Here is an 11869-nt window from a genome sequence, read left to right as displayed (position 1 = left end):
TCACTGTGAAAAGTTTTCTTCCTGAAGACTTGTTTACCTATCAACAGGCCAAAAGATCTGCTGGTTGGGGAGCTGATGCACACCAAAGTCCTGCTTTGGGGTCAAGGCACTGGGCCTCGCTTGGTGAGTGCCAACCCAAAGGTGCCGTCATCCCCGAACTGAAGCCCTTGTCCTCTGCTGCAGTATGCCCTCCACCGCTCTGGGCCAGAAACAGGGCCTCACAGGGGGTGCTCATCTCTTCAAATTCAGAATCTGGCTTTTCCAGTCATATTGGTTGAAAAGGTAAAGACACAAGAGACTGAAAAACAACATCTTTATTTATGACTGAAGATGTGACAGCATTCACAAAATGCCAAGGAAAGCCATTCCCTGGTTCAGTTTTTTAAATCTCAGAGCCTCTGACGTCTGAACTTTCACTATGTACCAACCAAGGATGCCTCTTTGTGGGAAGTTTCCCACTAACAGCTATTTTTCTGTTTTCTTAACGTCCTAGTGTTACTCATCCACAGTTTTTCCCCTTGGGTCCTGACTGACACTTGTCTACTATGCTCATCTGTTGCGTTTCTTGGGCTATTTGTAGGAGCTGCAGCATCACATCAGTGATCCCTAAGACAGAGGTAAGCAGGATACATCTATGGGAACCCTCCGTGTTATATTCTTTCTCTGAGTAACGATGGCAGCCTGGAAATGAACCAAGGGGTTCGCCAAATTAAAGCCTTAAATTTACGGTTCACAACTTCATTTTCCTCAACTCAAACAGCAGGTTGGATAATTTTTTATTTTATAAGAGCTACTGTATTTTTTGTGTACACAGCACACAATGTTTAACTAGCTTTATTACACATGTTAAGTATACAAACTGATTTAGGGAAAACCTCTAGACTGTTTCCCCAAATGATTGACATGGCCCAAAACAAAAGGGCGGAGTTGGGGGGGGGGGTACAAATTCATAGCCCTTAGAATATGAACAGAATGGGAAGACATCTAGTCTCAAAAAACCTTGGTGGAGATGCACCCTGGGGAATGATCAGGCCTCAGTAAACAGCTGAATTTCCCTGTACCTGTATGGGACCACAAACAAGTCACCAAAAGTGGACTGTCAACAGAGAAAATGGGGGCTGCTTGCCTCCTAGGGCTTCTCATAGAAGCAACAGCTCCATAGTACCAAAGTTATTGCACCTACGGCTGAGTGGCATGGGTCCATGATATCCATTGAAGTACTTCTTGAATGCAAATCAGAATTCATTAAACAAGAGGCCACTTACAACATGGGAAAAGGGACTGTCCCTGTATGAAGGGTTCACAACCTGAACTGGCCCTTTAAGACAGTGAATAGTGTTACAGAAACATTGTAAACAAATAATTCAAATATGAAAACGCAAAATGTGCAATTAGAAAATACATTTTTTACTTTTAGGTGAGATTTTCAGAAAACCCAGGAATGGATTTTATGTCACAAAACGGTCCATACCGTCCAAAAATGTCTTTTGATTGGACAGTAAAATAATACTTTCTGGAAGCTAAAAACTGAGATAAAGTACAGGCCATCGGGAGCGGCAAAGCCTTAATCTCTCCGATCTTCTTCCAGATCAGCTGATTACTCGGGCTCTCGTGGCAGAGAAAAAGGTGGTAGCTCTCCACGGGGGCGCACTTGGGGTTGATCTTGGTGATGTTCCATGTCAGTGCGATTCCCCTGGGTCTCAGCACCCGTTTGACTTTGAGCTCAGGCTTCTGTGGAGGAAGTGTATCTCGGATTTTGTCTACCAGTTCCGGGAGTAGTGGCGGCGGTTCTGGGAGAGGTGGCAGGTGCTCAAAGGACTCACGAACCTAAAACACGTTCATAGAAAGTTTAGCAAGCTGAATTGGTGGGTTCTGATTTTTTTTAAAGTGGTCAACTGCAGTTCTACAATATGTTTCCCATTCCTCAATCCATTTATCAAAATCATAAGAGCAAAAGGATGCTTCAAGGATATGTGAGGCTGGTTCCAGTTTTTTCAAACATTAGCTTCTTTTGGAGTTAAGATCTGTACACTTTGGAATATCACTAATTTAGAATGGGTTAGGTCCCAGACCTTCTGGAGAAATATTCCATCTCACTGCCAAACTGTGTTCCCAAACACTGTGCCAATTTACATGAAAAGTACAAGTGTAGGAGAACACCCATTTCCCTCCACCCTCATTAACAATGGCTACTACTCTTAAAAATCTTTTCCAATTTGCTGGATTAAAAAATGGACTTGTTTTAATTCTGTAGCTTCTGGAAAATTCAATTACATTATTTTAATTGAGTAAATAAGTAGATTCATAATAGCACATTTAAAAAGCATACTAAAGTGCTTTTGAAGCTGAAACATGACCCACTGTTTCTTCATTAGTGAAATGGGTGCTTTCACTCAACTTGGAACAAATATCCCTTACAGAACATTTTGTATCAGTACCTGGGCTGCATTCTGTGACACTGGGGTTGTCTCTTTTGAGACTGAAACAGCTTTCATAGGTGACTCAAGGGTGGATACTGGGCTTTCTGTGAACAACACAAAGTTTAAAAGTAAAATTTATCTGCAATAATCAATCCCATAACCTTTAAAGCCAACAGCAGTTTACATCTTGTGTAATAAGTAAATGTGAGTTAAAATTATAGAACTATGAAATAAGATAAACTTTTGCTAAAAGTTCAAGACCCAAAGGTATCAAATATAGATAATTTTTCTTTTATATGACAAAAAGTCCCCTTTCAAGGTAAACATGTACATTGTGGTGCAACTGGGAACTAGGAAACATTACCCATAGAAGAGGGATTCCTGCTTAGCAGTCTTAGGGGCCTAACGGTCAACACGGTTGTCTGTAAACACGGAACGGTTCACAATCCTGTATGAACGTGCAACACAAAACAAGATCTGCGAATTCAGACTAGAACTCACGCAGACCTGGGTTGCAAGAATCTCTACTGCTGAGGTCCATGTTAGCCCGGGGGGAATAAGACATACACTGTGGGCTGCTGGAAGGGAAGGGGAGGAAGGAGAGACAGAACAGAGAATGGGAGAGAGAGAGATGCGTAGAAGAAGAAAGAAAAGGAGAAAAATAGAGAAAACGTGGGTGTGAGGGAGAGAAAGAAAGTTTAGTAGGTACAAGATTAGTTTGAGGACAACCAGGGAAAGTATTAAGAGGATAGTAAGAAAAAGGGCTCCATGTTGGAAAGCAAGGCCTGATAACTAGAAATTTCAGAAATTTGAACATATTTAATAAGCAGCAAAAACCATTTTAGATTCATTGTGTGTGCTGTGATATATTAATAACTGTTTAATATATTTTATGAATCTCCTCAAAATTTCTTTCATTTGTGTTTTCCTTTTAACTGACAAGGATAATTAAGATTCTTCATAGTGTTTCAAAGATATCTTATTAGTCACATTATTTACTGGTATTAAAAAATCTTTTTAGAAGAGGTAATGATTTCATGCTTTTAATTGTAAGATAATCTGCACAGCCTTTTTAATGGGTTTGTTAATTAAAACTAGATTTGTGAAATCATAATCTGCAGGTTAATCAATGCATAAGAGCAGATACAAATAACCTCCTTTATATTTTCAAGTGAACAGTTTCATACAAAAAAAAATTTCAACAGATAAAAGCTTTGCTAACTAATATTCCTTCTTTCAAGGCAGTAGGTCAACAAGCCTTAGCACATTTAAACAGGTTAGAAACGAAACAGGACTTTTGTCCCAAATCAGTAACTGTTTGGATCCTCTCCCTCATCAGTGTCAATGTCTGGCAAACACTCTGCAGCTTTTATCCTTACCTACATAAAAATGGGTGACGGTTACTTCAGAACTTTATATTCTCAAAACAACAGGAGCAAGCACCCCATTATTTTAACATTCTTTCTCATTAAATTGCTAGGGGAGAATTGTGGCTTCTAGTTTCAACTTAATCCTTTGGTGTTTGACCTTCCAGATCCTTTGCTGCAGGTATATGTACATGCATTCACTTATAAATTTTTTTTTTCATTTATTTTTATTAGTTGGAGGCCACTACAATATTGTAGTGGTTTCTGTCATACATTGACATGAATTAGCCATGGAGTTACATGTATTCCCCATCCCGATCCCCCCTCCCACCTCCCTCTCTACCCACTCCCTCTGGGTCTTCCCAGTGCACCAGGCCCGAGCACTTGTCTCATGCGTCCAGCCTGGGCTGGTGATATGTTTCACCCTAGATAATATACATGTTTCGATGCTGTTCTCTCGAAACATCCCACCCACGCCTTCTCCCAGAGTCCAAAAGTCTGTTCTGTACTTCTGTGTCTCTTTTTCTGTTTTGCATATAGGGTTATCGTTACCATCTTTCTAAATTCCATATATATGTGTTAGTGTACTGTAATGGTCTTTATCTTTCTGGCTTACTTCACTGTGTATAATGGGCTCCAGTTTCATCCATCTCATTAGAACTGATTCAAATGAATTCTTTTTAACGGCTGAGTAATATTCCATGGTGTATATGTACCACAGCTTCCTTATCCATTCGTCTGCTGATGGGCATCTAGGTTGCTTCCATGTCCTGGCTATTATAAGCAGTGCTGCGATGAACATTGCGGTGCATGTGTCTCTTTCAGATCTGGTTTCCTTGGTGTGTATGCCCAGGAGTGGGATTGCTGGGTCATATGGCAGTTCTATTTCCAGTTTTTTAAGAAATCTCCACACTGTTTTCCATAGTAAATATTTATATTATAGACATGATTTTTAAAGTTTGCATTTAAAAGTGAAAGTGGAAGTCACTGAGTCATGTCTGACTCTTTGTGACCCCATGACAATAAGCCCACTAGGCTCCTCTGTCCATGGAATTCTCCAGAAAAGGATACTTAAGTGGGTAGCCATTTCCTTCTCCAGGGGATCTTCCTGACCCAAGGATCAAACCTGGGTCTTCTGCACTGAAGGCATTCTTTACCATCTGAGCTACCAGGGAAGCCCATAAAAGTGAACTATTCAGACACAATTTACATATAGTATAATGTACCCATTTAAAATGTGCAACTCTTTGAGTTTTGACAAATGTACTATTGTGAAACCCTCACCAACTTCAAGATACAATGTTTATATTACACCAAATAGTGTCCCTTTTGATAATACAAATGAATCTGACTCCATATTGGATCTATTTCTTTTATTTGAACCTTTGTATTCTACTGCTTTTGCTGTAAGTTAAAAACATTGCTGATGGCATGAAATATATAGGATAGCTCATTCTCAAGGTGCTGACCTTTAAAGTTATATAACACCTTCCCATTTACATAGAGATTAAAAAGTTGCAGAATAGAGAATAACATTTGTCTTGCTGGAGGTTTAAAGGAACACTGTAAAAGGACCTATGTGAACAAATAGCTGTCAAGAACAAAGGATTCTGACACCAAGAAGTCTGTAGCAACCAACCACATTCCCTCCCCTTTTAGTATAAAAGAAGCCTGAATTCTGACTCAGAGAAGATGGTTCTTTGGGACATTAGTTGACCATCTTCTTAAGTTTCCTGGCTTTCTGAAGGAAGTTGCCACTCCTTGCCCTAACAACTCATCTCTCGATTTACTGGCCTGTCACGCAGTGAGCAGGACAAGCTGAAATTCAGTAATATTCACAGTCCCTCTCTCATCACTGGCCCCATGAAACCATAGGTCTGTTGTCACTAACAATTAGATGGCTTTTTCTAGTATTTGACATAAACCAAATTAACATGGTTTTTGTTCAACATTTTGTTTCTGACATTCATCAATGTTGTTGTATATGATAATATATTTTGTTCATTTTTATGTTGAGTAGTACTTAGCTCTATAGACAGTTATGCCACAACCTACTTATCTATTGATGAACATTTGGGTTGTTTCTAGTTTGGGACTATTATGAATAAAGTTGCTACAACATTTGTGTAAAAGTCTTTGTGTAGATGGGCTTCCCCAGTGCCTCAGTGGTAAAGAATCCACCTGCAATAGAGGAGACATGTGAGATGCAGGTTTGATCCCTATGTTAGAAGATCCCCTGCACAAGGAAATGGCAACCTACTCCAGTAATCCTGCCTGAAAAATGGGCTACAGTCCATAGGGTTGCAGAATCTGAGCGACAGAGCATGCACATTTTGTGTAGATGTAGGTTTTCATCTCTCTTGAGAAATACCTAAAGATGGAATACTAGTGTCAATTGCTAATGTGTTTAGAAACTGCAAAACCACTTCCAAAGTGGTCTTACCATTTTATATTCCTACCAGGAAAACAAGAGAATTGCAGGTTGTTCCACATCCTTATCAACACTGTATATTTTCAGTTGTTTACATTTCAGCCATTTTAGTGGCTGTGCTATAGCATCTCATTATGGTCTTAACTTCCTATGATGAACAACGTTGAGAATGTCTTCTGTTTATTTGCCATCCCCGTATCTTTTCTAGTGATGGGTCACCTACTTGCTTTGGGTTTAATTTGTTCTTTTTGTACGTAAGGCAGTTGCTGTTGCTCAGCTGCTCGGTTGTGTTCAACTCTGCAACACAACAGACCGCAGCACGCCAGGCCTCCCTGTCCATCACCATCTCCAGGAACCTGCTCAAACTCATGTCCACTGAATCAGTGATACCATCTACCCATCTCATCCTCTGTCATCCCCTTCTCCTTCTGCCTTCAATCTTTTCCAGCATCAGGGTCTTTTCCAATGAGTCAGCTCTTTGCATTAGGTGGCCAAAGTATTAGAGCTTCAGTTTCAGCATTAGTCCTTCCAATGAATATTCAGGGTTGATTTCCTTCAGGTTTGACTGGCTTGATCTTCTTGCAGTCCAGGGGACTCTCAAGAGTCTTCTCCAACACCACAGCTCAAAAACATCAATTCTTTGGCACTTAGCCTTCTTTATGGTCCAACTCTCATATCCATACATGACTACTGGAAAAACCATAGCTTTGACTAGATGGACCTTTGTCAGCAAAGCAATGTCTTAAGGCAGAATCTTAGGTTATTCATGTTAGACTTTCATTTTACTTTCTATCTTTCCTAATATAAATAATGCTAGTAATTTTCTCTAAGCACTGCTTTAGTTGCATTCCTTTAGATTTTGATATGCTGTGTTTTCATTCAGTTCAAAATATTTTTAAACTTCCCTTTGGATTTCTTTGACTCATGGGTTATTGAGAAATACAATCTTTAGTTTCCAAATATCTAGGTATTACCCAAATAGCTTTCTGTTACTGATTACTTTTTGTATTCTATCTGTAATCATAGAATATATTCTCTATCCTTTTAAATATACTGAGACTAGTTTTACAGTAGAACCAGTTTTGTGGTATGTTTCATATGCACTTAAAAAGAATGCATATTCTGTGACTGCGTTTGCGTGTTCTATAAATGTCAAGTAGATTATTTAGTTGGTTGATAGTGTGGCTCACGGTTCTATAACTTTACTGACTATATATTGTATCAACTACTGAGAAGGGAGTGTTGGCACCTCAAATTATAATTACCTTTCTATTTATAATTTCGTCCAATTAGTTTTTATATTAGGAATCTTGAAGTTCTACCATAACGTGCGTTAAGTGTAGATTTGTTTTTTGGGTACACTGGGTCAGCCAAAACAACTGGTTTGTTTTTTTGGTTGCAGCGTGTGGGCTTACTCTAGCTGCAGTGTGCATGGACTTTTCCTGTTGCAGTGCAAGGGCTCTAGAGCATGCAGGCTCAGTAGCTGTGGCACATGGGCTCAGCTGCCCCATGCATCATGGCATGTGGGATTTTAGTTCCCCTACCCAGGACTGAACCCACATCCCTGCATTGGAAGGCAGATTCTTAACCACTGGACCACCAGGGAAGTCCCATAAACATAGGTTTAGTGTGCCTTTCTGATGAAATGACTGTTGCACTGTTATGAAACAGCCTTTTTTTTCCCCTAGTAATATTCCTTGTTCTTAAGTCAGTCTTATAATAATATAGCCACTGTAACTTTATGATTAGTGTCTGCATGGCTTACCTTCTTACACCCTTTTAATTTTAACCTATCCATATATTTATATTTAATGCACATCATGTAGCTATCATAGTTGGGTCTTGTTTTGTTATCCAGTCCAACAGTGTGGTTGCTTAATACGCTGTTTATTCCATCTACTGAACTTTCAGTAGTTTCTTTTTACTTCATTTGATTTTCTATCTTTTATTTCTCTTATTTGTTCATGTTTTCCTTTAAAACTCTGAGTATATTTCTATCAGTTCTTTTAAGGTCTTAGTCTGTTAATTCTGTCATCTGTCAAAAGTCTTTCTTTTGACTAATTTTTCTCCTGGTTTTGGATTCCATTTTTCTTCCTCTATCTCAAGTGACTTTTAAAAATTTGATGATGAATATTATGAATTTTACATGGTTGTGTGTTGAATTCTATTGTCTTCTCTGAAAAAAAGCAGGCTTTGTGTGATTAGCCGCTTACTTCGGTCTTATTAGGGCAAAGCTAGAGCTGCTTTTGCTCTAAGATGAATTCACACCCATGTATTCAGTGAGAATCTGCCACTATGGCGTGTCAGGTATGGAACACTTCCCACTGCTGTCTGAGCTCTGGAGAATGTTTGGCGTGAAGACCGTTGGTCACTCTGCCCAGTTTCATGCAATCTCACTCTATGCGTGTGTGACTCGATATTTCAGCAGACTCAAGAGGACTCCTATGCTAACCTCTTGGAACTCTTTCTCTGAGTGGCTTCCTCATCTCAGTATTCTTCACCTCATTCCAGCTACCTCGGCCTCTCTGCGCGTCAGTCGCTGCCGCCGCCTGAGCAAGACAGCCTCTCTCTGCTTAGGATTTCCGTCAGAGGACATCAATCTAGAACGAAATCTGGGGCAACTCACAGGGCTCATCTCATTCATTCCCTTCTCTCAGAGACTGCAGTCCTGTACTGTAATATGTGAAAAAAATTTTCCTAGATCTTGTTTAGTTTTCTACTAGTTTAAGTCTGATCCCATTAACTCCACCCTGAGTCTACATATGTACTTTCATAACTTTTTTCTCTTGACATATTATTAACATGTTTATATAAATATATATACTTGTTTGATATTATTTTTAGTGGCTGAATATGGTTGTACCATATAAATCTAATTTTTGCAATTAATCTCTTATTTCTAGAAATTTAAGGGTTTCCAAAGTTTTATTTTTCATGAATAGCACTGCAATGAACATTTTCATATTTCCTCTATACTTTAGGCTTTTCAGATAATTATTCAAAGAATTGAGTCACAAGGCTTGCATATTTGTAAAGTTTCGATGTAACAAAATGTCTTCCAGAAAAATTAATTTACAATCCTGTTCATAGTATATAAACTTACATTTCTTTTAAAACTATTTAATGGGCCTCTCCTTTGGGGTTGGCCCACCCTCATGCCTCGAGGGTGTACTATCCTTTGTTTTTCCTAATAAAACTGAGTTGTAACAGAGCTGTAAAACAAACAAACAAACAAACAAAAAAAACGATTTAATGCAAAATCTGCATTAATTCAACATTCTTTGGGGAAAAGTATACTGTGTGCCAAGCACTGTGCTAAAAAGATGAAAATACACGGATTAATAAAAACATTAAAGTTGCTGCAAAGAACGTTAAGTCTTTTTAGGAAGACAGATATGTGCAGAAACAATTATAGAACAGAAAAATAAAGGTATAATATAGGCATGCACAAAATACCAAGGGTAAGGAGAGCCAAGATAGCCAATTTCTGCCTGGAAGGAATAGTTCAGCACAAGTGTCTAAACTGAATATATTAAAATACGAGAAGTGGGGTCATCAAACAAGCCTAAGAAGGTACAGAGGGGAGAGCATTCCTGGCAGAGAGAATAGCATATGTAGTGATGGCAAGGAGAGAAGCAGCACTACCTACTGAGATGCTATTAAGGCAGAGGGAAGGAATTTGTAGAAGATGAAGCTAAAAAAGTTTTCAAGGTCTAAGTCATTAAAAATTCTGTACAGGGCGAGAGGAACTTTCAAGAGGGAGGGGACATATGTATACTTACGGCTGATTTATGCTGCTGTATGGCAGAAACCAACACAGCACTGTAAAGCAATTATCTACCATTTAAAAATTAAAAAAAAATTAAAGATATTTAATAAAAGAATTCTGTATATCTTGTTAATGAATTTGGATTTTACTCTAAAGACAAAAATATACACCAGATTCATTATGGACTCCAATTCATTTTAATCTTTTTGAAATTGGAAACTGAAGGGTTTTTTGATTCTATCATGAAGTTCCTGAAGATTTCAATAGTTCAACCTTTGTTTGGATCCACAGTTGTGATGGGAGAATGAACTGGACTGTGTAGTTCATATAGTAATCTCTGCTTTTAAGTATTACATAATTTACCAATCCTAATAAGTGGAATTCAAATATTTCATCAAAATAGTACCATAAACACACAAGTGCAATTAGGAGATGAAACCTTGTAATTTATTAGCAGCCCTAGAACACTGCATTTCACTTCTCTTTGTTTAAATCTGAGAAACAGGGCCCTGCTGTCACATTTTCAGGTTATGCCCTGGCATCCTCTCATAGCCACTATTGTTTAAGGAAAACAGGGGTGTCTCACAGGTAAAACAGAGATTTCCAATAGCCCCAGGCAACCCAGATGAGTGAATGGATAAATCACTACACATTCACATCATGGAATACTACTCGGCAATAAAAAGGAATACTTAAAAAAAAAAAAAAAAAAGGAATACTTGCTCAACAACTTGGATGACCCTTGGGGGAAATGACGATGAGTGAAAGAAGGATACATATTATATCACATTTATATAACATTCACACAACAATATAATAGTGAGGAACAGATTAGTGGTTGCCAGGGTTTAGGGACTGGGGGAAAATCCTAAAAAAATCCTTACAGGTAGTATGAGGGAAACTTGGAGTTGTGTAATTTGATTGTAGTGGCAGCTCCACAAATCTACACATGATAAAATTAATGTACACTAACACACACAAAAAAGTTCATAAATGGGTCAAACGTATTTTGAGTTGTTACCCTTTCCTACTTTCTTGAAAAAGAAAAATCCTTTACCTGTGTTGCAGTTTGACAGGTCTTCTTTTGTCAGGTCAATCACAGAATCATGTTTCTTCTCTATAGCCTGGAAAGTTGTTAAAAATGATTGTGCCTCAACAGAAAATGTTTTTTAAAAAATAAAACACACAAAAAATAAAATAAAACACGTTATTTCAAATTACCATTTATAAGCTAGAGATTGAACATTCTTTAAGTTTTATGGTTTAGTTCAACTCTACTATGAAAGAGAAGCTTGTAAAATACTATCCAGTTTCTGTGAGGATGACTAAGGAGAGTCTAAATGATTTAATCTGGTAATAAATACAGTTGTGAAACATGTTTATCATTAGCTGTTTGCTTTTTAATGTTTAAACTGGACTGGAACCTGGTCATGCTAGCTAATCAGATATTAATTTCTCAGAGAATGACTCTCCCAAAGAATGAATGACATAGATGAGTCATCCAACATGTAGCAACACTAAAGTTCCTAGAACTAACATATTCAAATAAATAATATTCAGAGACAATGTTTGCTACCTACCATAGCTCTCTTTTCAGCATCAGCTGAATTGTTAGAATTTCCTGATGTAATTTTTCCAGTAGCTGAAAGAAAATTATTAAAATATGAACATTTGACAAGTTTACTAACTATTAAATATTTATGGACCTTATAAGATACAAATGCTGAAACAATAATAATGGGGATGCTAACTAACCATTATATAATCATAAAAAATTGTAACTCAACTGACTCATTCCAAAGACCAACAAACCAGTCCAAAAAAAGCAAAACCTAATTTTGGTTCAAAAGGTTTTGTCCTTTGGTACCTTTACAACTGTATT

General features: G+C 37.9%; 1 protein-coding gene across 3 annotated transcripts in view; it reads right to left on the bottom strand.

Moving 5' to 3' along the window:
• Nucleotides 1–299: 299 nt before the first annotated feature.
• The window catches only part of ATF7IP2 (activating transcription factor 7 interacting protein 2), a 68571-nt gene continuing 57001 nt past the window's right edge, over nt 300–11869 (bottom strand). For all 3 annotated transcript variants that reach the window (XM_043914298.1, XM_043914299.1, XM_043914300.1), the window contains 4 exons: nt 11568–11629; nt 11045–11111; nt 2439–2524; nt 300–1827 (listed from right to left, as the gene is read on the bottom strand). In XM_043914298.1, coding sequence (XP_043770233.1) covers nt 1414–1827; nt 2439–2524; nt 11045–11111; nt 11568–11629 — 629 coding nt within the window. In that variant the 3' untranslated portion in view covers nt 300–1413. The remainder of the gene's footprint in view (nt 1828–2438; nt 2525–11044; nt 11112–11567; nt 11630–11869) is intronic.

This window comes from Cervus elaphus, chromosome 10, assembly GCF_910594005.1.
Source record: "Cervus elaphus chromosome 10, mCerEla1.1, whole genome shotgun sequence".
In the NCBI taxonomy this organism is placed as follows: domain Eukaryota; kingdom Metazoa; phylum Chordata; class Mammalia; order Artiodactyla; family Cervidae; genus Cervus; species Cervus elaphus.
Note: the sequence above shows the minus strand (reverse complement) of the source record. Positions and strands in the feature narration are given on the sequence as shown.